Source organism: Phaethon aethereus, assembly GCF_964289735.1.
Source record: "Phaethon aethereus genome assembly, chromosome: Z".
Classification (NCBI taxonomy): Eukaryota; Metazoa; Chordata; class Aves; order Phaethontiformes; family Phaethontidae; genus Phaethon; species Phaethon aethereus.
The window spans coordinates 25,737,856-25,764,764 of NC_138577.1; the positions used below are offsets into that span (position 1 = coordinate 25,737,856).

Below are 26,909 nucleotides of genomic sequence, written 5' to 3' on the forward strand. Positions count from 1 at the left end.
TTACATAAATTCTTGTTGTAATTTACAGACTGAAGAATTTGCCATTTACCTTTACAAAACTGCAACAGCTCACTGCTATGTGGCTATCAGACAACCAGGTGAACTTTTTTAAAATTAAAAATGGATGTTTGTTGACTTCAAAAAATGTGTGGATGTGGCGCTTCAGGACATGGTTTAGGGATCATGGTGGTGTTGGGTTAATCGTTGGACTTGATGATCTTGAAGGTCCTTTCCAACCTTAGTGATTCAGTGATTCTGTGAAATATATCTGTGTATTCCAGATCAGCTTACTTTGGGATAGTAATAAGTCCTAGCAAGAAACTGGGTTATTTTTTGAATATCCAGTGTTTGCTTTTCTCTTAAAGTTGTTACTGAGTTTCAGTTCTTAGTCAAAGCCAATTGTCAATCAAAGACAGACATGTTAATAACTAAATTTTGTGAAAATCATTCAGAGGAGAAATGGTTTAATACAAGGCAGAGTAGTCTTTATAGTAATGGGACAGGCATGTTCTGTGATATGTAGATCATATTTAATTTTTTTATATATTCTCATAACATATCCTTCTTTTATTTGCTTCCTAGTCTAAACCACTTATCCCTCTTCAAAAAGAAGCTGACCCTGACACACAGAAAATGGTGCTTACTAATTACATGTTCCCCCAGCAACCAAGGACTGAGGATGGTAAGAATTTCTGAAGTACCCTGTCAGAATGCTCACTTTTGAAAATAATAATGGGAAGACTGTCCAGCTAATATGACTGTCACTAGATAATATTTAAATACAAGTTTGAAGTGAACTTATAAGTGATTAAGAGTTACCTCTGAAGAATGAGAACAGTAACTTCATGTGATCTACATATCTATAAATTCTAGGTGAAGCTGTTTTTGTAGGCAAGGTGAGGAATGGACTGGCAGGATCAGGTTCTGCAATGGTTGCCATTTCCCAGTGTGACACCCTATTTCATTCCATCAGAGCTTAATGGTTTGGGGTGAAATCCTCCTTAGCAGGTATCTGCTTCAGACTTGCTATTTTAACAGAATGTTAGACAATATGATTCCTCCATTACTGAGTACATATTTTTGGAAAAGTACATATTCTTTGTTTTATATTAAAAGGAAAAAAAAAAAGGTCCAGAAAAAACTCATTTGGCTCACATTTATTTTGAATTGGTTTATAAAAAGTTAGGCCCAAAATATTAAGAACTCACTAGAAAGTTATATCTGCTCACTTGTGAAATAGTTAGGAAAAAAAGTAACATTCCATGAATAACCCCATCAGGAATTAGGGAAGGAGGGTTAAACCTCTTTATTTCTCCCCTTTCTTTCCTGTGCAGGCAAAAGGAAAATGCTTGTGCTGCTTTAACAGAAATGGAGGGGGAGCACATGTCAGTTTTCAGTTAGTTCTATTGTAAGGTGCAATGTTTGCAGTTCCATGGCACAAGGATCTAGTACAGTGAGAGAGGAGTAATCAAAAATACCAGCAAAAAGAGTAAATTGTACCTCATTTTTACTGTCGTCTTATGCAGACAATGCACCTGCAATACATCTGATAGAATGTGAGAATTCTACCAGTCTATAGAAAAAATATATATAATTCTATTCTAAGTCAGTGAAGTTCAGGATTTTCCTGAGAGCATTCTCTCTGTTTGAACTTGTTTTACCCAGGTGGCAGGGTTTCTCTCTGTAGACAAGGAGAGAACTGCTTATCTGGCTTAAGTTGACACAATACCTGCCTCTGAGGTGTTCATTCCAAGTGGAAGGTTTAAAGTTCAATAGATAGCATATTTAAAAGTTAATTTTTAAAAAATTCATTATCAGGTTCTTTTTTTGGTTAGGAACAGTTTCAGTGATAGTGAAGTCTATTAGGATATTTTCAGATGTGGTAAAATTGTAAGTTTACCCAATAAACACAGAGCAACAAATAATTCAATGCACTTGTTGAGCCCTATAATTAAATATTTTTCTATTTCAGGTATAAAAGCAGTTCATATGAACAATCTTGGTATTGCTAGTGAAGGATATACATTTGCTGGGGGGGTTGTGGCATTATGAATCTAAAATTTTAGTATTTTTACATATATATGAATAAAAATACTTGCAGCAGAGTTCTGCTGAAAATTTTCAAGCTTGAGTGTGAAGACTAGTGTCTGGCTGTGTGTATGAAGTTTTTTACTTTACAGGTAGGGATTTTACTATTATGAAAATACAGCCAAGTTCATAAAGCAGTGGCAGTGCAGGTAGTCTTCAATTAATGGTGCTCTTAGCCTTTTATCCTTTAAGAATGCAGGCAAAAGCACACCAATCCCATACAAGAGAAAGAAAAAGAAGATTTTTTTATTTCGCATAATGTATCTTATTCTTAGGAGAGTCTTTTTTTTTTAGTTATGTTCATATCTGATAATGAAAGTTTCAATCCATCTCTGTGGGAGGAACAGCGAAAACAGCGTGCTCAGGTGGCATTTGAGTGTGATGAAGATAAAGATGAGAGGGAGGCACCACCTCGGGTTAGTATTGAATTTATTTTTGAGTACCTGGTGCTTCCTTCCATCTTATCCCCTCCCCTGAATCCCATCCTTTTCCTTACTTTGGCTGTGGATTTCGCTCTGCTGAAGAAATCTAGTCTTCAGTTATTAGTTAAGAGTACCTAACAGGATGAAACACTGTTTTTAGGGGTTTGGGTTTTTTGAGTGTTTGTTGGGTTTGTTTTTTTTTGCCAGATCATTTGAAGTGCAGCACAAGGGAAAAAACTCTCAGCTGATGTAAGGCAATGTGGGGCATAACTAAGAGACTACCTCATTGGTGGTGCCATGGAGAAGGATACTGGGGAAACAATGATTAATCCTGATTCTTCTTTAAGTAAATGATACTTGTCATAATCCTTCCTGCTTGGAAGGACACATTGGGAGGGTGGGAGTGATTAATAATCTTGTGGGGTTTTATAAACTAGATTGTTCAGTGCTTTCTCCTAATTCATTGTCTGTTTTAAAGTTGATGTTTTAATTATGGCATTTAATTAAATGTAGAACACTATTGCTTTTTGTTACACAGGAAGGGAACCTGAAGAGATATCCAACTCCATATCCTGATGAACTGAAGAATATGGTCAAAACAGTCCAGACAATTGTACATAGGCTAAAAGATGAAGAATCTACTGAAGAGATTGCCAAGGAGTCAAAAAGAGACGGCCAGACAGTTTCTGTAAAAGATGTGGGGGTAAAGGTTAGAGATAATATTATTTTCTGACTTTGCAAGAACTTCCAAAGATCTAGCGTGTCATTGCTTCCTTTGAATTCTCTTCTCCCTCCCCACCAGTGCTTTAGCAAGAAAAATGGTCAGATTAAAGAACAGAACTTACCTCTTCACTGTCTAAAGAAGTCTGAAATAAACGACTGGTTTGCAGTAGCAATTTTCCTCTGACACTAGTAACAAGGAAGGTGGCTTGATTCTCGGGCAAATACAAACTATGGATGTGTTAATGAGCTGGCTTCTTCAGTTTCTGGAGGATGTCATCTTTGTCATCCTCTGATCCTCTTTTATCCACCAGACTTCACAATGAAATTCAGGATAATCTCTAAGGATCTTGCTGCTGCTGTTATGACTGGAGGTTTTACATGAGTTGGGAAAGCAATCATAGCAAGTTGGCACAGAGGTCAGGAATCTCTAACAGGTTGATGTAGCATAATAGGTGATAGGACTACTGTTTGGTGCTGACATGTCTCATTGTAGGTATTCTTGGCCTTCTTTTTTATTTAACTGGAAATTTAATGGCACAAATTGACCCCAGTAAGGAGGAGAGCCAAACTGGTTGATAAAGGGTAGGGACTGTACCTCAGTAATCTGCAGAGATTTCTCTGCATTTCATACCTGGTGCATTTCATACTTTATAATTTCAAAGCTCAGATTTTCCATTACATAGTTTCCTAAAATATATAATCTTAACCCTAAATATCATGTGTTACTGAAAATCTTTCAGGAAGTTTTTTTTGCTAATGTTTTTAATCCTGTAGACTTCAGAAATTGCTTCAGTAAAGAATAAGGCAGATGAGAGAAAGCAATATTCAGGAGGAAGCTCTGTGCAGAAGCCTACTGAACCAGAAGCTGAGCACAGCACCGCAAATTCACAGATGACTGCACTTGTTAAAACCTTGCAGAACATGAAAACAATTGTCAACCATGAAGATGCGCTTGAGGTATGGCATTGTGATGAACATCGTAGCAGTCAAAGAATTGTGCTTGTGTTGTATTGAATTTGCTACTCTGGGTGATGAAAATTTATGTTGACAATAGCAGAAAATTGCCATCTGTAAGTGCTGTAAATACAGATAGTTTGTGATGCACTTTTTCTCTCACTTCAGTTTATATTAAGTGAAAGTTGAAATAGCTAATAAAAAGTTCATAATGGAAGATATATGTGTTTGAAGAAAAATAAAGCAAACTCACTTAAAACTTAACCTAAGTATCAACTTGTCAGAAGATTCATACTTAGTATTTTCCAGGTTTTGCTTGATTGTCAGTTCTTCATTTAAATAATCAATTTTAATTGTCACTGAAATGACAAAATACCTGATTAGTAGGAGCAATCAAGAACTTGTATATCCAAATGACTATAAACATTTATTTCAAATGAAAAGTGAAAGGTGGGTTTAAAAATATGTATTCTTCTGTGTTCCTTAGTGAGCTGTCATGGGTATGACCTGGATTGTATTTACCTCTTAAAGAGTCAGAGATTTTAAACTTCTAAACCCTTTGTAAATCTCTGACAAACACCATGTATTAATTTATTTAGAGTGTTTCAGACTTATCACAAATTTTCAAACTTGTTACTTAATCACTTGCCAGTCACAATCTGTAAAATGCTTTTTTCTTAGTTTTACAAGCAGATTTTTTTTGCCTGTGTTCTGTAAGCAGTGGGCCATGCATATATCATACTTTTACTGAAGACACTTTCTGACAAGCAGTTGTGGCTGTCGCTGTTTCCCCACGAGCGAGTTTCTGCTTCTGCATACTTTCTGAAAATACTACTTTTGACATTTTTGTTTGCTTTAAAAACATAATTTCACAAAATTGTATTAGTTGTCTAATGATAGTGACAGCAATTCTTCGTAGCTGGCTGTATGTCAGTAAGTAAATGAGGCAGCAGTGTGTAGTCGATCAGGGATAGTGAATTTCGTAGTTCCATGCAATAACCTGCTGGTAACTCTGTTGCAGTTGAATCCAGATGTCTAAACTTTGCGTGAGTGTAAGTTTTTCATTTCAACATTGGTGACACTTGTATGTCACATCCAAGAGGAAAGGTAGAGGCAGTGAAGAGGTTGTCTGTTCCAATTGTAGAGAAAACCAGACTTTTTTTATTTTTTATTTTTAATGAAGACTATCATAGCTTGTTTTCTACGTCTAAGTCAGGTTTGTCCTCCCTGCAGTCCAAAGAACTGGCCAGGTGGTTAGTATCATCGGAAAGGTGGTAGTGCAGTAAGTTCCACACATTAAATGTTCTGAAACTTGTAAGAAAAAGTGAACATTGACAGACTATTTTGGTAGTCTACAACATGGATTTTGTAGCATTTGTAATAGCATGTTTACTAGAAAGAAATTTTCACTTTAGGGAAGGAAGAGGTTTTTTTCTTCAAAATTGAACTGAAAACAATTGTTTTTTGAAGATGATAGGAAAATAGGACTGGCAGTAGGATACTGAATCCGTTGCACGGCTGCTCTTGCAGCAGCTTTGTCAGTTAATGTCTTTCATAAGTGCACTGAGCTCCATCTTATGGTTAGGAACTAGTGATTTCTAGCTTAAATGTATTCAGCATCACTTTATTCCTCTGCCATTGTTTTTGAAGTTAAATAACTTCTCTTCCTTTTGGAATTTACCCCCACTGTAAATTTAAGATACAAACCCAAGCTACACTTGTTCTTTTTTGGCTAGACTAGGCAAGCCAAGCTCGTTCAGGCTTTTCTCACAGCACAGCTCTCAGTTCCTAGGATTGTCTTGGTCACACTGCTCTATAGCTGTTTCAGTTTGAGCTATTTTCTGCAAAATCAATGCCAGGTAGTCAGTCTGGGGTATTTGCTGGTTCAGTATAACTTACTGACTTGAACTCAACTGGAGGTTCTCTCCAGAGGCTGCATCTGCTTGCTCCAAGTAGATTTTGCAGCTGAAGTTACTGGTTTGACTGTTGTTCCCATGGAGTTCATTACTGACAATGCAAGTCTGCATGTGCTGCTTCTTAAAGATAATTCAGTGGCAAATATTACTAAATTCAGTTGACTTGCATTACAAATGCACTACGCAGTTGTTATGTCATGCATGTGTTACATTGCTTGTTTATTTTTCTCCCCTTTACTGTTCAGTGGGTGACAGTTCAGAGAACATTTACTTAACCTTTAAGCAGTTACTTAAAATGCACGGCATAAAGCTGTTTTTCCTTTAGCAGGAGTCAGAAGAACTCTCCTCTGATGAAGAGATGAAAATGGCAGAAATGCGACCACCGCTGATAGAAACCTCCATAAATCAACCAAAAGTGGTAGCTCTTAGCAATAGCAAAAAAGGTTAGATACCATAAAAAGCAATAGAAGTGTTGTGTGATTCTGATAATTTCTCAACTAAAAGTGGCTAGGTTTTCCAATGAAATTATGTAAAGGTATATTTAATTTGTATGTTTTAAAAGAAAGATTCTCTAGTTAAGCAATAAAAGCAGAAAAAAAATTCTGCAATATCTTGTAAGTGGTAGAGAAGACATCCTAATTTTCTTGATTCTTGTTACCAGTTTAAAAGCAGAGGGGGAGAGGAGATGTGTGTGTTTTGGGGGATTTAGCTTGAACACACTGTTGATACGCATAAGAAAAAGAAAGCAAAAAGTGGTATTTACCTTGGAAATAATTCATGTTTCTCCCTTCCCCCAGATTTTGTGGATTATTGCAGCTATAGGCAATATAGCTGCAATAATTTACTTGTGTAAATTTCTCAGAGAATCTGTTCTCTCTTCCTGAGGATTAAGAATAAATTTCTCTTGTGGCAACTCTTTTTCCAGAGTCACTTTACTGTCCTGTTTTTCTTTCCTCATAACAGGAAACTTCAGAACGTGGGTTTTTTTTTTTTGTTACTTAAGTTTTATATTCTCCAAAAGATAATTTCAGTTGGCATAACTGTTTCCTTAAGAGTAAGGAATGACCGAGGATTCAGCGAAAATGTAATTTAGAAGTTGGAGAGCACATTGTATTTTGCTTCATATGATATCCTGGTCCAGTACTTTCCAGGACAAAAGGCTTTTCTGGCCATTAGGTGTAAAAATATGTGATTTAGTGGGTATGAAGGAAAACCACACAGAGGTAGCAGGAAAAGTCTGCTGAGGATCACATGTAGGTGAAAAGATTGATGCTTATCAATGCTGTGTTTGGGTTTTTATGCCTGACTAAAGTACTAAGTCAAAAGTTCTTTCTTGTCTCTGGAGATAGATATTAGTTTCACAAAATTTATGCTTTTGGCACCTGTAACTGTCTTGAAGCAAAAATTTAAATGTACTTGTACACTTAACGTCAAAATTATGGCTAGCTTGAAATCCCACAGGGAAATTATTTTTATATGGATGTAGTATATAAGTATGCATACATTACACAAGAATCAACATGCACAGGTGTAAATGACTGAAAATGTTGTCCTAATTGATCTGCAAAGCATGGAAATGCATTGAATTCCAACTCTGCAGAAGTATATTCTTCTCTCTATTTTTTTCATTTATGAAACTATACAGAGCTTATCCTTTGATCTAGTTCTTTCCAGAGTGCTTGGTCAAATTAATAGCTATTTAACAGTGATATAATGTTTAAAATCAGGAACTCTGTACACTTTCAGAATCCTGCATGTGAAGCAGTGTACTTCGTTTTCATAGGGGCTAATAGACTTATGTAATTAAGAACTTTGAAATCATTGCAAAAACAGAAATATTATTTGATAGATATTTTGGGGGCATATTACATAATATAGCACTAGCTTATGCCAAGGAGACTTGGAACAAAGTGACAAGTTAAATTTCATTAACAGATGAGGGCTGTTTACATTGAGCCAAATATTTAAAAAATAGGAACTACTGCCAACAGTCTTTGTAAGTTTAAATGAAATTTGCAAAGGTGTTAACTTACATTTTAGTTTTCAGTGGTAAGAATTACTGAAGAACAAGAGAATTTCTAAATTCCATAACATACATACATTAAATGGCTATTAACAGATACCTGTGTCTGTAACTAAACTGGCGAATTTTTATTTCAGATGATTCAAAAGATGCTGATTCCTTATCAGATGAAGCTACCCACAATAGCAATCAAAATAACAGCAACTGTTCCTCTCCTTCTCGAATGTCAGATTCTGTCTCCTTAAATACTGACAGTAGCCAAGATATTTCTCTCTGTTCTCCAGACAAAGAAACACATGCTGCTGTTTTATCCAAGATCAGGTTTGTAAGATACTGTATACCACTGAGCAAATATAATAGTAAAATGTTCCTTAATCTTTCATATTATGTGTCCATTTCTTTAATTCATTAGTTTATCATTCATGAAATAATTTAAATTTTGATGTTTTAAAATAATGTTAAATAATGGAATACTCTCAAAAAAAAACCAATCAGAGGCTAATTTTAGTATACAAGGCATGATTTTCATCTGTTTTAATAATAGGGTGTAATAATTTCATCCTTATAGTTTGTTATCCCTGCAAAATACTTGAATACACCATTTTAAAAGCTCTATGTTTTTATTTGCATAATTTTGAAGATCAGTTTCATTACTAATGTAACTGTGAAAGGCTTTTAGAAACTTACAAAGAATGGACTTACAAGTTGCTAGTCTTCTTGAGGTTTTAGTTAGAAAGTACCTTTTTTTTTCTAAATTGCCGATAGAAAAAAGGCATTTGTCCAAAATTGTCATGGAATATGCAAGCATCTGATTAAAAAAATTGAGTTATTGTCACTTTGTGCTTTTTGACACTTTTACACTGTCTTTAATAAGTCATAAATCTGATTGTATGTTGGCCTTTGTCCTGTTCTGTGTGCACAGTATGGCTGCTTTGCATAGTAATTATTATTTTTTCTACAACAGTTCTTAATGGAATATGTTGGTTCCTTCTGGAATTTCTTTTTAAGAGCCATCTTTTTTTCCAGGCGAGAAGATGAAAATTTGAATAATCTTCTGCAGAATGGACGTGAGTTGAGCACTACAGTAGAAGAAAAAATAAGCATGCAAGAGAAGGTTACAAATTTGTCTGAATATGAATTAAGCATTGAAGAAAGATTAGGCTTGATAGGAAAAGGTGTTGATCGAAGTACTTCTACAGAGGAGTCTCACAAATTGGACGAAATAAACATGAATATCAATAAACTAGTTAGTGAAGAGGCAGTGGCAGTTCCTGTAGAAAGGTTACAAACACAGGAAATAGTTTCAGTAAAGGGCTTTTTGAATAACAACATGAAAGAAGAAAGTGAGCACTTGGAAAATGGAAATAAATATCCTATAAATAAAGTAAATGGACATCCTGAGGAAGCAGTACAGTCTCCCAGTAAAGATGAACTAATAAGAAGCACTACAGTTGATGGCGATTCTGCTGAGCTGTCTGTTGCAAGGAGCACAGAAGATTTGTCCCCACAGAGAAGTGGTCCTGTGATGAAATCTCACAGCATCACAAGCATGGATGCTGGTGGTCTGAAAATCTATGATGTTGTCAGTGAGAATGGCAATCAACAGCCAGGCTCAGTGGTAAAATCAGCATCAGATAGTGCAGATGGAAAAAACATAGTCCGAAGTAAATCCGCTACTCTTCTGTATGATCAGCCTTTGCAGGTTTTTCCTGGGTTGTCGTCATCATCTGATTTAGTATCTTCTGCAAAAACCGTGTTTAAGTTTGACTCAAATCACAATCCTGAAGGTGCTAATGTAGTGAGAGGATCAGTGACAAGTGGCGCACAGATGTTCTGCACTCCCCAGTATAATATTCAGTACAGCAGCAGTGCAACAGCAAAAGACACCTTGTGGCCCCAGAAACAAAACACACACACAGAACAAGGCAGCTTACCTCCTTCATGTCTGCTGAGGTCTGACAGTACAGAAACCCCCAGCTATGTAAAGCATTCTGCCAATATGAATTTCTCCAATCATAACAATGTCCGAGCCAGCGCTGTGTATAACACTCATCAGCGGATTGCTGGGAGACATATAGATATGTGGGCTATTCCACCAAATGACAGACTGCTCCCAGGAGTAACCAGACACACTCTTCAAAGGCAGAGCAGTGTATCTTCTACAGCTTCTATAAATGTTGGGGATACTGGGCCTTCAAGGCGGACTCAGGTTCCTGAAGGGGACTATTTAACGTACAGAGATTTGCATTCTATAGGAAGAGCTCCACCATTAATGTCGGGGCAACAGAGACCTCTTTCTGCCAGGACGTATAGCATTGATGGTCCAAATGTACCCCGACCACAGAGTGCTCGGCCATCAGTGAATGAAATACCAGAAAGAACTATGTCAGTTAGTGACTTCAATTATGCACGGACTAGCCCTTCAAAGAGATCAAACCCAAGGGTTAACTCTGAGCACTCTTTATTAGACCCTCCAGGAAAAAGCAAAGTCCCTCATGACTGGAGGGAGCAGGTGCTGCGACATATTGAGGCTAAAAAGCTAGAAAAGGTAAAAATAATTATTTAAAAACTTTTCTACCTTTCTGTTACCTGGTTATGGAATAAGCTAAATACTCTCTTTTGAACTGCTTTTAATTACCACTGAAAATGTATCTCTGATACAGACTTAAAAAGGATAAATGTATGTGTTGAATATCTAAGAAACAGTTGGTTTCTTCAAATGGTAGACTGCAAGTGAACTTTTCCCCCAAAGAAAAAAGTCCCTGTTGTTTTTACATCATACTTGCCAGCTTAGTCCAATTACTTTAGAATACATTAAATAAGGTCATGTTGACCTGCTGGACTGCAAGGCCAGCTCTTTTAGGCCAGGTAATTTTTATTGTAGCATTGTGTTTGTATTCTACTAAAGTATTCCCTTACACCTCTTTTTTCTGCTCTTTTTTCCCCTATATGTTCTCTTTAAGAACAAGGAAAAGAAAATCAGTAAAATCTGTTTGGAACTATAGATCTACAGCCTCAGTTGCTGAAGAATTCAAAAGCCATAATTAACATGTATTTGCTTCCAAGCCTTTTGAAGTTGGGTATCTGACAGATTGTTGAATGAATATTTATTGTTGTGAGATGAGAGCATTTAAAGATCTTGTTGATTTCAGGAAATCACAGGAGGTTTTGGTATAACTAGAGATGATGAACAGGGTTCTTTATGTACTGTAAATGCTATCAAGAATTTGAGCTGATGTGTAGGGCTGAACAATTACATCTTCAAAGAATTTGAGTAGAGACTGGAAGAGTGCAATCTATGCTGTCCAGTAAACCAGTTTAAAATATAATCAATAAATAATGGGTAGAATGTTATTAGCCTGATCCTGTTTCCTTGGAGGGGAAGTGAGTAAAGCAGCCAAAGTACATTTTGATTATGCCAGCTAGATGGATTTTCTTTTTTAATTTCTTTTGAAAGAACATAGTTTGGTTTGTGATTATTATACTAAATACTTCAATATCTGTGGTAGCTAAAGAAATTCAATTGGAGATGGTTGAAAAAATTACTTTTAACTATAATTTTTCTTTGGAAATCCAAGTATTTGGAGGGATGGGTTTGCTTTTGTTTGTTTCAAGGTGCGTAACTTCTGGTGATAGAAAGGGCTGGGGTTTGTTAGTTTTTTAAGGGTGTCTGCACAACAGTTGTGCCTTTTCTTCTGATCCAGTTTAAGTCACATACAACATAAAATATTTTAAGACTTTCATGGTACTGTGCTATAGTGTGGGGACCCGCTGTCCTGCAGAGCAGTCACAAACCTCACCATGCTCCAACCCTGCATTCTCTGACCTTCCGTTCTCCTGAATGCATGTGTCACATCTTACATGAAATGACAAAGGAGCAAAAATCCCAACAATCCCTGAATGCAGAGGGAAACAAAAATTCAGGGCAATGCTAATCCGTTTTTTTTATAGCTCATTCTTATATTGTCTGCATTTGACATGTTAGGAACAATGTTTAGTACACCAGTGATATCTGTTCAGGTACTGTAACAGTGTAGTCACATTTACTGGAAGGAAACTAATTGCCTGACTTGATTCCCTTTTATATCTGTCCATATTTTTTCATGCTTTATATAAGTAAACCTTAATTTTTGTTTCCTACTAGAGTGACATGGAATAGCTGCTATTGTGATCTTAGCTGTGCATCTAATTTAACAGATCGTAGAAGTCCATTTTGTATGTGCGTGGTTCTTTAAAATGCTTCAAGGCTGGAATAAAAGTAGCTTTTATTTAGCAATCTGAGACTTATTTGTGGATTTAAAAGTGAATGTTTATATAATTGTCTATTTTATATTCTCTGGGATGTGACTGATGTAAAATGAAAAGTCTGAACTGTGAAAAATGTAGATATGATCCTATATGGCAGCTGGCAAATATGATAATGTGGAAATTCTAGAAATTTACTGGATATTCCTTTGTTCTTTTAAAATAATGGTTTCAGTATTTCTGTTTGTAATTAAAAATTAGCTGGGCGGGGTGGGCTTAATCTGTAAACCAGACTTCTGAAATGTTTTGAAGTCTGGAAAAAAAAAAATTCAGTAATTGCAGAACTCATTTAAGGAAAAAGCATTTAAGGAACAAGCATTTAAAGAAGAAGTTCAATTGCAGAGCATTAATTGGAAATTACTTTGACAAAGCTTTCATGGTTTTAAAATGGTGTTTTTTTAAAGCATAAGACACAACACTGACAAGAACAGGTATAAAAAATTAAGCCTTATGAGGAATATTTAGTTAATACCTTCTTGCCTGTGATTATACACAACAGTATGGGTTAATAACATTACCTTTGCAGTGACTTTTCGGAGTCTGGTATTGAATTTAATCATGTTTATGATTTCTGTCCTTCGCTTATTAGAAATGAAGGTATAGTGGATTTTTGGGGGTTGGTTTTGTTGTGGATTTGTTTTTTTTTTTAATTTAGTTATTTTTACTAAGTTTCTAAAGTACTTGTTTGTTTTGGTTTTATAAAATGTGGTAACTGGAGGCGGGGGGTGAACCCACTTAAATAAACAGTGTCTGCTTGTTGGACAAATTGGAGAAGCTAGTTCTTATTTTATATATTAGCCCTTTTAATCTGATCCAGGTAGGAAAAAAAAAAACAACTTTCAAGAGTTTAATTTTCATGAGGAGAGATACAGGATAGTTTTAAGTCCAGCAAAAATGATTAACAATGGATTCCAGCCAAGTAACCAGCATTTGTAATACTTTTGCCAAGCTGTAAGAGGGCATATGATCAACTAAAATTATCCATCTGGTTGAAGGAAGGTGAAAACAGTTCATGAGACCATTTGTAAATAGAAATTTTACACATATTCGGGAGGAACAATTTGCTTACCTGATGCAATGCATATTTTATTGTGGGATAGAGAAAAGGGCTTATTTAAATGTCAGGCTGTGCTTCAGTGGTTTATATGTTGTAAGGCATACAGTCAATTCTGCCCCACCCCAAACCTCGTAAATTTGGTGCACAGGTATGGTTTTAAGAACACTAATATTTTTCAGCGTATTTTCCTTTTTGAGTGTGGCCTGCCAATGTTATTACCTGATACGTTGCAGTAGTCTTCTATGGTAGTCTTGCTGAAACTTTTCATTTAGGAATTTAAACCAAAATACTGCCTGTGTAAACATACCAGCGTCACACACATTTTATTGTGTGGTAGGGGAATTTCTCATCCATAAATTGCAGTAATAAATATCTGCAACAGTTATCTGCAAAGATCTATTATACTTCTATGTGCTGAGTAGGAAGAAACAGTTACTGGGCCTGACTCTGTCCTTTCTTTACTTATGTATATTTTCTTTTTTTGGTGTGGATCTCTTGGGAGTTCATCAGGTGCGTGTTTGCTTATGATTATAATTTCATCTGGAATTAAGTCCTCTCTTTTTTTATCTACTTCATCTACTGTTTATCAAAAAATGGTAGAGCTTTCAGAGGCAAGGTCATGAAGTCTGATTCCTACTTTCCAATTCAGCAATTAGAACATTTATTCTCAGAGTTGCCAGTGTATGGTGCCTTTATTAAAAAAGAAAAGTCAAAGTGTTTCAGTACTGATACATAATTACAGTTTTAATCAAAGTTGGAAAGTTTGGGTTTTTTTATGCTACACACCTAACATGCAAAAATTTTTTCATTGGTATGGCCTCAGATACTCTCCAAGTTAATGTTGCTTCAGTGTGTCAAGGAAAGTAACTTCAGTTAACTTTCAGTGGATCTGTGCACGCATAAAATTAAGTGTTAATAAGGTCATAGCCTGAAGAATATTTGACACTGATAAATTACAGGAATGTTATCCATTCAGCAGTTTAGTTTTAAATTTTGATTTTAGTTTTTTTTTTTCCTCCATTTTGAATGGACTCCTGAACCATCAATGTGTTATAATAATATTTTGTGGAGTTCAGAAGTCAATACATCACACTTAAAAAGGAATAAAATTCTTGTGCATTTGGAATGTAAACAACAAAAGTTCTGATCCTTCAAACATTTTCTGACAGTAGAATTCAAATTATATGTAATTTTCCATATGTAACTCTTCAACAGGAATTCTGTGCCTTATTGAAGATACTTTTTTTTTTTTTTGCAGGGTCAAAAACCTAAATTCATGCCTTTTTTTTTTCCTCTCTCATGACTGAAGAGTTTCCTCCTTCCGGAGAGAGGGAATGTTTCATAATGTTTACGTTCTTCTTTAGAAAAAAATGATATTTTGCTAGAATTCTATCACATTTCAAACAAAAGCTTTTTTTGTGTGTGTGTGTGTTTGCTTTTATTCCAAAAGGCCAAAGCATTAATTTTAGGCATTTTAAGTGGTGTGACAGAATCCAGCCAGTCTTAAAATTACAACAGTATTATCCAATAGAAATTCTCCTAGGCAGACACCACTGTCTTGCACCTAAGTAAACGCGTTAAGGCACTTCAAGTCCCAAAAGACACCCTTTTGAAATCTGAAATTGTTAATTCTCTCATAAGCTGAAAAATAGAGAATATGTTCTGTAAACCCCAAAACTATGCTACTAGCTGTCTGTATCTAAGCTGATTCCATGAGAGGCTGATTTTGAACACAAAACTTGATTTATATGCTGAATTTTTTTTTTTTTTGCTTTGTACATAGCCTTTTTTTCTTGATATATTGTAGCTTTTAATATGCTTCCTTACGGTTGAATGACTGATTTCTAGTAAACTTAGCTTTCACAAAAATGTAGTGGAACATGGCATGTATATTGGTTAGCACATATTAGAGTAACTGAAAGAAGATTCTCATGCTTTGAGTATTTGAATTACCATTTTGCAGGCCATTATACCCTAAGACACTGTAGCAAATCAGGTGGATAATGAAGTCGATACCTGGAGTTAACATTCATATTTAATATGAAGTTTAGAACATACATTTATTCCATATTTAAGTTTTAATAAATTGGAATAAAAATCAGGGATTTTAATGGCATCTGCATATTCACATTTCTGAAAGTGTCTTCTCTGGTGCAGCAGTCTTGAGGAATCTCACTAGGAAATGTACAACCTTCATCATGCTCATACTGAGAAGCAAAATTGAGAGGAATACTATTCATACTCCAAATGCCTCAGTTTCTCTCTTCCCAGCTAAAAATGGGTGGAGGAAAAATACTTCCTAGATTTGTCAGTAGGAATCTCTTCTTGTGTTAAACTAAAAATTTCTTACAACTCCATGTAATCTTAAATGGTATTTGTTCTGTACAGTTTGTACTTGTGGGTTCCTTCTAATTAAATGTTGAGATGCTGTGCCTGATGTAGAGAAGAAGAAAAATCGAGTTTGCAGTACTTCTTGTGCCTTTCCTACATTAATTGCACAATCATTTTCTGTACTTTGGAAAAAGTCTCTATCAAGAAAGGAGATTTTATAAACCCTTGAATAAAACTATTCTCAGGCTCTGTAATGACCTTGAAGCTTACTAGACTGAGTTAACTGAAATCTTAATTCTTGATGGACATGTTTGTGCTTCTGCAGATTTTAGGAACGTTCTACCTCCTATTGCAGATCTATTTTAGATTGTAAATACAAATCTGTATTTAGATTGTCACTATTTCTTGACCATCTGTTTGGGTCCTTCTAAGAGAAGAGTGAAGCTAGTGGATCTAGGGACCTTTAGAGTAAAATGGTCTGCTAGAGACACTTTCAGAAGATAACTTTCTCCTCTCACCATGCATTGCTTCTATTTTTATCTGTCTTTTTGCCACTTACAGAAGATGGATAGATATAGTAGCCTCTGAGAGGGAGCTTCCTGTAATGAGACTTCAGAGAGTTGCCTGTACAAGTGGGAGGAAAAGGCCACCTGGCTAATTATAGAGACTATTTTGAGAAGAGTTGTAAGAAGATGCTTTGAGGCACTAAGGAGCTAAGGAAAACTGGCTTTGGCAGTTTCAAATGTGTGTTTGGCCTGAAACTTAGAGGAGCAGTAAGCTCAGATTGAACGTTTAATAAAGAGACACTTGAATGCCGACTACAGTCTTCCTCTCCCAAGAGGGGGAAAGCCTCTAGAGACTTGTCTCAGAGCTTGAAAAATCCATCGACTAGAGAACAGGGTAGGTGTAGTAGAGGAGCATGAAGAAAGCTCACTGTGCCATTGGATGAGAGGTTATCCATGAGTCTTGGCCAAGAAAAGCCACGTATTGTCAGTAAATACTGTTTTCCAAGGGAGTTTCCAATGACTGTGCTACCAGAGCATCTGGGGAATATGAATATGCAGAGGCATATGATTTTGATTATTAAACTAGTTTTAGTTTCACAAGATAAAGCCAGTATGAAAGAGCAAATGTCTGCCTGAGGACTAGTGTCTATTTTCAAAATCAGATTAGTATATGCAGTTAACAGACAAAATGCAAAAATGTATTTATTCATGTAAGAGTTACAAATGACAGGTATTTAGAACTTTTTTCTTTTTTTTTTAACTTGGAAAAATTAGGAACTTTATAAAAAACAGAAACCTTTGTATTTGCTGGGTTTTGATGCTTTGTGGTATATCTTTTACTATGATCATACTTTTTCATGGGTCTTTGTTACTTTTTCAAGATAGGTTTGTTTCATTGGTCAGGTGGCATGTGGAGGATTTTCCTTTTCTCTTGGGCAGTCTTTTTCTTTTGTTTTGTTCTTACAACCACAAAAGTCCATGGTGGCAAGACAGCAATGTCTACTGCTTGCTTTCTGTTGCCAATATTGCAGAGGTGAGGTTTGCAAGGTAATGGAAGCTTAAAACCAAACCACCATCACTTCTGTCCTTGAACTTATGTTACCTGTTTGATTGCCTGCAGTGGCACATGGGTGGACTCCAAGGTTTCTTTTGAGTCTCTTTGTCTTTAAATGAGGCTCATTCACGTTCTTGAATGAAGTGTTATTGCAGATGTTGACAGCATTGAAACAGCAAGAAAACCCAGTCAAACAGTCAAATTTGTCTATGTATAAAATTTTATTTGTAATGTACCAGTAATAAGGGAGAGAAATGAGACAAAATAATAACTGGTAATTAGATGGTTTTACACAGGTGTTTATCTTGGCTGCCAGCTTCTCTTCCTACAACATACTTGATATGTTGCAGATTTAATGAAAACCTAGAAATTTTGATAAGCTGTGCACCTTTTTTGTTTTTCTGACACATGAACATTTGAATGACTTTATTTACCTGTAATTCTGCATGTTAACTGCTGATTGCATGCTGATTTACAGTAAATAAAGGTAAATAGGGGTCACTGAGTTGTGTTTTATACATCACAGTGGTACTGTTCTTGCATGCTTTTTATCTTGCATGACAATGGAATATGTTTGTATTAGTCTACGTATAACATGTCTTGTGGTTTATGCATGCTGCACTAATATCTGTGTTAAATCTGTCCCCTCTTTATTCAGAGCATGCTGTCTCGGTCCTTTAATTCCAATTATGCTGCAGTTAGCAGCTTTCACTATGGCAGCTCTAGGGATCTGCATGGCAGCCAGGGTAGTGTTGCCTTGAGCGTTGCAGACGGAAGAGGTTCTGGTGTGCACATTGTTCGAGTGAGTACCTACAGGAGGCTATTGCAATATCTAGAGGGGGAAAGAATAAACTGTGAGAGGTGTTCTTAAATTGATAGAGTTATCCTTTTGCATATGGGCAAAGCTTTCAACAAAAATAATGTAATTTATGTCCTGGAATTTTTTTTGTAGGCATTAAATGAAATACTTTGCCTTCTCTTCATATGCCTTAAACTATTGCAAGGCTTTTCAATTTAATATCATGAAGTTGAGTTTTCTAATTGGCTTTTATAGATGGTTGAATGTATGTAAACCTGTCTGGTTTTGTTGTACATACGGGAACAAAAGATTACCATTTTGAATTTAACCTAGGTTGATAAAGGGTTGAACAAAATCTTACTGTGCTTTTTCTGTCCCCAAACAAATTCTGATGATGTAAACTGCACTGTAAGATACTTTAGGCATTAAAGAACATTAGTATTTTAGTTTGTAAGAGGATGTGAGGAAACGATGCTTTAAGTCTGAGCATCCTGAGTGATGTTATGATATCCATAGTGAGCAGGATGAAGTCAACAGAAGACTTCTTTTAACCATATGAATCCTTGGATAGGCAGTCCTTAGCATTTTTTGACTTTTCTTAATCAGTTCATTGGTGATCAAAGACACCTCTGCAGTCGCTAGTTTTTTAATCCATCAACATTTTATGGGTGTGGTGTCTTGGCTAGTAAGATTTTCTACATAAACAATGTACTAATTAATCAAGAAGATAAATAATGATAAAGCCCTTAAAATGTTTTATTCTGGGCTTCTTATGAGAATTTTCATTCTGCTCCATTCTATTTAAAGCATCCCCAGGCTTCTACTCTGGGAGACCAGTGCCAGGATGAAGTATTCATTTCAGGACAGCAGAATTACTCATCTGCCACACTTAGTCTCAAAGATGTTCCTCCAGACAGCATGAAGAAAATATCTGTGCAGGTAATTATCTACATGACACCATGGATAGGATACATTTATTTGTAAGGTTGTATTTTTTTAGAAATAGAAATAGAAACATATGCTGGGGTATGCGTTGGAACTGGGACTTCTTTAGGATGTAATACCCAGGTATCAAAGGTGGTGTAAATGAAATAGCATCCTCTTTTTGGAAGACAAAATAGGTAGCTGTATGAGGGGGGATAGTTCTAATTTTTCTTAAGGAGGGGCTTTGGAAGAAGAAATTTGCAGGAAAAGATGTAATTGCAAGTGGAAATTGAAACATGGAAGGTGATTTCAGGAAAGCAATCTGCAGCTGATTAAACCTTTTAAAGAACAAACTTGAAATCTGTTGTGACGAAATTGTGATGATAAACTAGAAATTGTAGGAGTCATTCTGTATTCATCTCTAAGGACCATCTATACGGGCAGGACTTACTACAGTGAAACTAAATGGATGCTTGTATATTACTAAGACGCAGCAACTGATGTTATAACTTCAGTAATTTGAGTTGCATTTCTACAGACATTGGATGTTGGGAATTTGCGTAGCTGCTGATACATGTTACCTATGTAAACTCTACCTCTGGCAGTGTAACAAAAAATAGCTTTCCTGTCATACTTTAGATTTTCAGAAAATGCAGTAGAAAATCTTGTAAATTGAATACGTCTGATGTGTAAATCAGGTAAAAAATGTGTATATATACACATTACCATTTTTCAGAATCATTTTGACATAAAATACTCAACAGAACAAATTTTGACGTGTCCATTCACATAAGCATGGCGAAGGTTGAAATTCGCACAATTCAGTTATTTATAATACTTAGAGAGACAGTATTTTAATAGCCTTATATACTATAACTAATTGGATAATAGTGGCAGGCAGAAAAAACCTGTAACTCAAGACTGTACCATTTTTGGAATGTGGGAATCATACAGATGAATGAGTGACTACTTAAGTTAGGTAAGAGCACAAGGCACACAGGCGAGGAGGTAAAAGGCTGCCCATCTCAACACAGAGCTGCAGAGCTGAACAGTAACTCTGAGGCTTCAGTAAGAAACATTGTCATCTCCAGCATCATTCCTAGATTGAATGCACTGTATTGACCGTTGTGTACCTTACTGCTGTTTGTCATCATTATAGCTATCAAATCAGTGATGGATGTGTTAACAAAAGAGTAACTGTTATTGGAAATGTCATTACCATTTTGGTATTATAATGTTAAGCTTGTATGTGAATTTGCTCAGAAGGTTTTCTTGCAAAGTGGGCATCAAAAGATGCTCAGAAAGCATATAATTTCTGTGTGCTAGCCATGTGGGATTCTTATTTTGTGTATGATCTACTGGAAATCGTTACAAAATCTCTGAATTTTATGCAATAGAAGTACAAACTGCAATGATATTAACCAAGTGTCACTACTGTCAGTTGCACTGCTAAGAAAATAATGCTTGGGATAACTCAATGAAACAAGTGCTAAAAACAAAGACTGTCTAGTCTGTTAGTGCTACTAGAATAGCACTCAAAGTAAGTTTTGGTTTTCAGATTTGTTCTCAGGAGGTCAGACCTGATGACTATAAAGAAAATTGAGTGTACGTGACCCAGAAGAGTAGTTTTAGTAATGTTCCTAGAATTAAAAGCAGTCAAGTATGAGAAATACTTGAAGTAAATACTTGAAATAATAAAGAAGGAATAGAGGATTGCTGATTATAAAATGCATGTCATAGAGTATTCATGTTTTATTCAGATACCTCTGACAAATGGACAGATGTGCCAGCCTCAAAGACCTCAGGCAAACTACAGCCAAGTCCATCATCTCCCTCCTCAGTCATCAGTAGGAAGACATCCATCTAGAGAGCAATTAATTGATTATCTGATGTTGAAAGTTGCCCACCAACCTCCCTATACCCAGTCCCAGTGTTCTCCCAGACAAAGCCATGAGTTGGCAAAGCAAGAGGTAAGAATAAAATCTTACTTGACAATATGACATGTGTCTGTCAGTGGCAGTGAATTGTTCGGTTGTTTTCATTCATTACCATTTCTCTGTAGATGGTAACAGAAATCATACAGGAATTTATCTCCAGCAGAAGACAGTGTTATCTCAGTGCAATTCTACTACTGAAATTACACATTGCTTCTAGTTTTGAGCTCTTTTTTTACTTTTTATGTAAAAACAAAAGCCAGGATAAAAAAAAAAAGTGAGCATCTGATTCATGCCTGATAATTATCAGTTCCATGTGTGATAGACAGATGTGGGTAAGAAATTCTTACACAATTTAGTGGCTCTTTCATTGTGGCAACCTTCTTTTTGCTCTTGGACAAACAATGTTTCCTCTGTGGTGTTTTGTATTTTTTGAGAAAATACTGAGAACTGTATTTTCATTCTGTGCTAGAATAAGACTGTCCACTCCTTGTGTAAAGTAAGTATTCTACTCAACTATTCTGGCAAGAGAAAGGGGAGACAGTGTTGGCTACATAGAGTGAGAGTAGGAACAAGGTTTGACTTGTAAAATTCATCTAGAGGTAGCAAAGAAATAAGAGGAACAGGTTCTTTCACAGGAAGATGTTTTTTGCTGGAGGCATTAAATTCATTTACATAGTATCTAAATATCTCTGAATTTAAAGCCCACATGAACTATGATTATAATAGTAGTGATATTGGAGTAAAATTTATGTACAATGGTACATGGTGCTGTGGTGGTAGAATCTTCTTCTGAATTAATATTATGAGATACCATACTCTTGAACTGTGATAAATGCTTTTCTGGTTTCTTTTTAAAGCTTTTGTTCACCTGAATTCCTTAGTAATAATTTCATTACAGTAGCTTTGAATGCAGATTTTCAGACAGTTCATCTAACTTTGGTTGTAACTACTTAGATTCGAGTGAGAATTGACAAGGATCCAGAACTTGGCTTTAGTATATCAGGAGGAGTTGGTGGTAGAGGGAATCCATTCAGACCTGAAGATGATGTGAGTATTTTATACTAATGCATCTTAAAATAATTCTGATTAATAATGATTCCAGTGTTTAGCAAAGGGCGGGGTGGGTGGGAAGAAGTATATACATTCCCCAAACCACTAAACTCCAGGACTGGAGGGGAGAAAACTGGGGACAAATTATATGGAAAATCAAGGTGGTAGGTGACCACGGTTGTCACATGACAACACAGAGGATTATTTTAGCTGAATGGTTCTTGCACAGTTCCAGATATTGGTCAACAGATTTGAGATAGTGAATTATGGAGTTTACAATTAGGATGCCTCTTAAAAGAGAACATGATTTACCCTACAGCCTTATTCTGGTGGTTGATGATTCATCTTGACATACACATCTGCCAAATTAAACAAAAGCAGGTCAGAATTTGCCCTTCAGTAGTCCTTTAAAGGCAGTTGTTCTGGATTTAACATCAGAAAAGGAAGGCAATCACAAAAGCCAGTAGACCTTTAGAATAATACTGTATTCTCTTCTACTTAGGATGGCAAATTGAAATAATGTTTTGAATTACATCTGTTTCATGCAACTCTACTATTCATGAAATAAGTTGTCAAAAATGTTTTCCATCTCTCTTTTTCAAGGGTATATTTGTAACCAGAGTGCAGCCAGAAGGACCAGCATCTAAGTTGTTGCAGCCTGGAGATAAAATAATTCAGGTAGTGTGGTCATCTGTTAACTAGCATGAGTAACATACCAGTTCATTTTTAGTTTGCACCTTTTTCTAAGAGCAGAATCTTTAATTTTTAGATGGATTGCCAGTATCTTTTCCAGAAGCATCCTTATATTCTGGGATGCTGCTTTTAATTTTCTTCCACCTAACAGCAGGATAGGTGATACAGGCTGAAGCATTCATTGGTTGGATCATTTTTTCAAACTCTGAACATTTTTCACACTTCTAAAGACAAAAAAAATAGGCCTAATTTGTCATTCAAGATGGAATGTGAGCATTTCACTAGGCTTTACTATCATTCAGTTATTTAACTTGTGGTCATTCACATGCAATGTTCTGAATAACATGCTGTCTGAACACCAGCACGTCTGTGCTGCCTCTCCCCCAGCTGACAGCCTGGATGTGCACAAGTGCTGGCAGAAGCTGCCTTTTGGCTGGCTGTACCTGGCTGGTCGCAGCATGTACCTCCTGGCTGCCCCATGTGCTGCAGGTGAGCCCCAGAGGGTACTTCAGGAGCCGTGGCTTCTGGCCTGCAGCTGTGCAGTTCTTTTCTGTAGGATGTCAGTACCTTTCAGACCTCTTCTGTATCACATTTAAGTTGTCTCATGAGTTCATAAGCTATTTGGGGAGGGGCCAAGGAAATGGACAAAGGAATTGTATAAGCTTTACTTTCTTACAGCCATGGACTAACAGGATATTTGAACAGTGCTGTAAGCCACCCTTAAAGTTGCAGAGCTTGTTAAAAATTATTGATTATTCACCATGTTACTGGTTTGAGAATGTTGATAGACTTTGATGCGTTTCAGTTTAAAAAAAAAAAAAAAAATCCTCAAAAGCAAACAAAAAAGCCCACCCCAAACCAAAAATGAAACTAAACAGAACAGCAAAACAAAAAACCAAAAAAACAACCAAAACTAAAACTAAAAAAAAAAAAAAAAAAAAAAAAATTGATATCTCAATTAAACCATGACATTGTGTGATCAGTTTTCTAAAATGAAGCTGAACTGAAAACACAGCCTAATCCTTCAAATGAAAGATGAAGCCAGAAAGCACACAAGAATACTAAACTGAGTTGTTTTAGTTTTTCTAACTAAAAGATGGCTTGGTTTTGAGCATGGTAAATAATTCTGTACTTGTTCTTCCCCATTGGGGTGAGAAAGGTCCTACTTCTCTTACTGATCTAGATAACTTTTAAGGGATGGGGGTAACCCTCCAACACAGCATACAGGAACAAGATATATGTTAAACCTTTGAAAATACCAGTACCATATTTCTTATTTCACAGAGTAGAAAATGTTTTAAAGGTGACTTTCATTTTAATGGTTTATTCCTGTCTTTGCGGAATTTAATTTGTCTGTGTGACTTTATAGTGAAGTTCCCTTTTGTCGTGTTGGCACTGCTTGGGTTTTGCTTTTTGTTTAATAAGGAATTCATAGTTTGAAAAAGAGCTGAAGGAGAAGTTGAATTTGCTATTACAGGCTATTCAATTTCTCATAACTAAGATTATTTTTTTTGTGTAACAGCACGTTCTTTATACCCATGATAATCCCAGTGATGATGTAACGACAGTCCCTCTCTGTCTTATTGCTGCTTAGCCTGCAGGTTTTGACTGAATATCGTCTCTCCCAAAATGACTTTGCTGTGCTTTATTTTGCAACATTCTCTGTAAAATGGGCATTAGGCGTGCATATTAGAATGCATGTCTAGTACATATATCTAATAAAAATATTGTACATGACCAGTGACTAGATAATTGCGTGTAAGTCTTAAGATACTGTTGCATGTTAGGTTAGGGCCAGGACATTCTGTGCAGATGATATGGAAGGGTTATTGCCACTTTTGCTCTCAGAACAGTCTATATGTAAATCTTTCTCTGCAACCCCAGACAGATTTAAAAACCACTGCCTTTTAGAGCAAAGGATTCAGCTCGTAGCAACAGCAAGTGTTTGGTGATGAGATAAGGAACTGCAACTCCAAACTGGCACAGCTAAGATGTAGAACACATGACTAGTTCTCTCTGTCACCCCATAAGGGGCAGTGGCTCAGGGAGAACTGTGGGATGCACAGCTGGAAGCAATAAACTGGATGAATCTGTCACTCTCCAAGATTTTACCACCCAGACTGAGGATGAATTTGCAGTGGTACCTGCTGAGAAGTTGAACTGTAGCCATGTTTTCCCTGTCCTTTGTAGGCCACTTAGGCCTGCCTCTGTTTGCCAAGCCAAACCTGTGCCAAGAGAGTCACAGGAAAATTCAAGCTGGGGGTAACTTCAGGAGGGCTCACAGCCTAAAATGGCTTCCAATGCCATTAATGTTTTTTGTTAAAGGTTTCAATAGTTTTAATTTATCACAAATGCCATTTCTGGTATTTAAACTGGGACGTATCATTTGTATTGCATTTGCTTTTTTTGGTGTGGCTGTATTAAGACTGATGAATTAGATGTCTGATGTTAATGGTTTAAAGTTAAGTTTTTCCTCTTTTGGTTATTTGCAATACCTTTGGGGCAAAATTCTTCCAAGGCTAACACAGCAGTATAAATTCTTGTAGTACACAGGTATATGTTCAACTCATATCAACAATGTAATCGGCAAATCAGCAGTGTTTTATTGTTTGCATTCATACAGAATTTGGTTATTTTAAGCCTTAAAGTTTAAATAAGCTAACATGAAATATGAGACGTGTTTCACTAACATGGCATATGAGATGGTAACTTTCCATTTTAAATACTTGTTTTTAGGCTAATGGATACAGCTTCATCAACATTGATCATGGACAAGCAGTATCTTTGCTGAAGACTTTTCAGAACGCAGTGGAACTCATCATTGTGCGAGAAGTTTCTTCATAAATACTGTGGACTGGGGGGAAGAGCCAGCAAGAGTCATTGAAGGACTTGGGGGAAACTGAATATTTTGCCTATTTTTATACATGAAAGGAACTTGAAAAGAATTATGATCAAAATTTGTACAGGAAATACTGAACTCGTGGTTGAAGGGGGAAAAACCACTGTATAGAACGTACAGGAAATCATTTTGGAAATGCATATAGTGAATAAACTCGTTTGTAAGCATTATAGCAATCTAAGGATCACACCTCCAAGAACAAACCTGTGTTGTCTTTTTTTGTACAGATGGTAGGTTTATTTTTGGATAATTCATACACATTACTAAACTTTGTGCAAGGCTTTGCGAAGCCTCAGTCATAGCCAATGGATAGATGGCAGAGCTGTCTGTCCTGTAGCTGTTTATTGCCTTTATTTTTATTCACCAGATATTAATGTGTTATGCTGAAACCACTTCTGTAGATACGGACAGGAGATATGAGATGTTGGCTTTGCTATGTGCACATTGTATAGATGAATGGGTAGATGGAAGGTGGTGCTCGTTGGACAGAATAAAGGTCAGGTGAAACAACTATCTGCTTATCTAAATCTGGAATCAGGAAAGACGAAAACGTGTTTAGTTCTGGAGTGCACATCTACCAATAGAAAATGCAATAAAAGCTTATGGAATTTTCTAGGAAGACAGTAAGTACAAATTTTTGATATTCTACAGGATTTGTTCCTAATGTAGTCATCAAATATTCATTGGCCACATGTGATTCATGTTTAGTTGGGTTTTCTTACATACATAATTTTTTCAACTGTACTGTGGAAATGTGCCCAGAGGTTTTTCTCTGCCATGGAAATCCCCAATTTTGAGCAAATGGTGATACTTTTATCTTTGTTAAAAGTACTCCATTGTAATGCTCCAGATGTTAAAAATGAAACTGAAATGGCCAGTTTTTAAGGTTGTTGCCTGTAATACATATTTAAACACACACAAAGTAAATGATGCAGGAAGGGTTATGAAAGACATCTCTGTTTTGTTTGGCCTTTGCATTGCCTTGTTAAAAAAGGAAACCATACGCATGGAGCTAGTAACCAAAGCAAGTTTGTGAAACTTTGAACAGTGATGGAGAATTGTGGTCGTGTGACGGAGAGGAGAGGAAAAGGAGGGTGTACGTACAACCCACCAGTTCGTAATGATGTTCCTTAAAGGGCTGTTCCTACAGGTAACATTAAATGTGAACTAGACACTTCAGAGTCATTAAAGGGTTTCTAACTATATTAATGTAATAGTGATTTACCAC

General features: G+C 36.1%; 1 protein-coding gene across 2 annotated transcripts in view; it reads left to right on the forward strand.

Annotated features, from left to right (window-relative positions):
• The window catches only part of ERBIN (erbb2 interacting protein), a gene marked incomplete at both ends in the record, with an annotated part of 63,881 nt that extends 38,255 nt beyond the window's left edge, over nucleotides 1–25,626 (forward strand). Inside the window, 14 exons of one of the 2 annotated variants that reach the window (XM_082012939.1) lie at nucleotides 29–98; nucleotides 583–682; nucleotides 2,383–2,504; nucleotides 3,049–3,219; nucleotides 4,008–4,190; nucleotides 6,429–6,546; nucleotides 8,264–8,447; nucleotides 9,153–10,674; nucleotides 18,038–18,181; nucleotides 18,986–19,117; nucleotides 20,863–21,072; nucleotides 21,994–22,086; nucleotides 22,693–22,767; nucleotides 25,519–25,626. In XM_082012939.1, the coding sequence (XP_081869065.1) occupies nucleotides 29–98; nucleotides 583–682; nucleotides 2,383–2,504; nucleotides 3,049–3,219; nucleotides 4,008–4,190; nucleotides 6,429–6,546; nucleotides 8,264–8,447; nucleotides 9,153–10,674; nucleotides 18,038–18,181; nucleotides 18,986–19,117; nucleotides 20,863–21,072; nucleotides 21,994–22,086; nucleotides 22,693–22,767; nucleotides 25,519–25,626 (3,232 nt within the window). The remainder of the gene's footprint in view (nucleotides 1–28; nucleotides 99–582; nucleotides 683–2,382; nucleotides 2,505–3,048; nucleotides 3,220–4,007; nucleotides 4,191–6,428; nucleotides 6,547–8,263; nucleotides 8,448–9,152; nucleotides 10,675–18,037; nucleotides 18,182–18,985; nucleotides 19,118–20,862; nucleotides 21,073–21,993; nucleotides 22,087–22,692; nucleotides 22,768–25,518) is intronic. The other variant, XM_082012938.1, reaches the window with a different exon arrangement.
• Nucleotides 25,627–26,909: the final 1,283 nt, after the last annotated feature.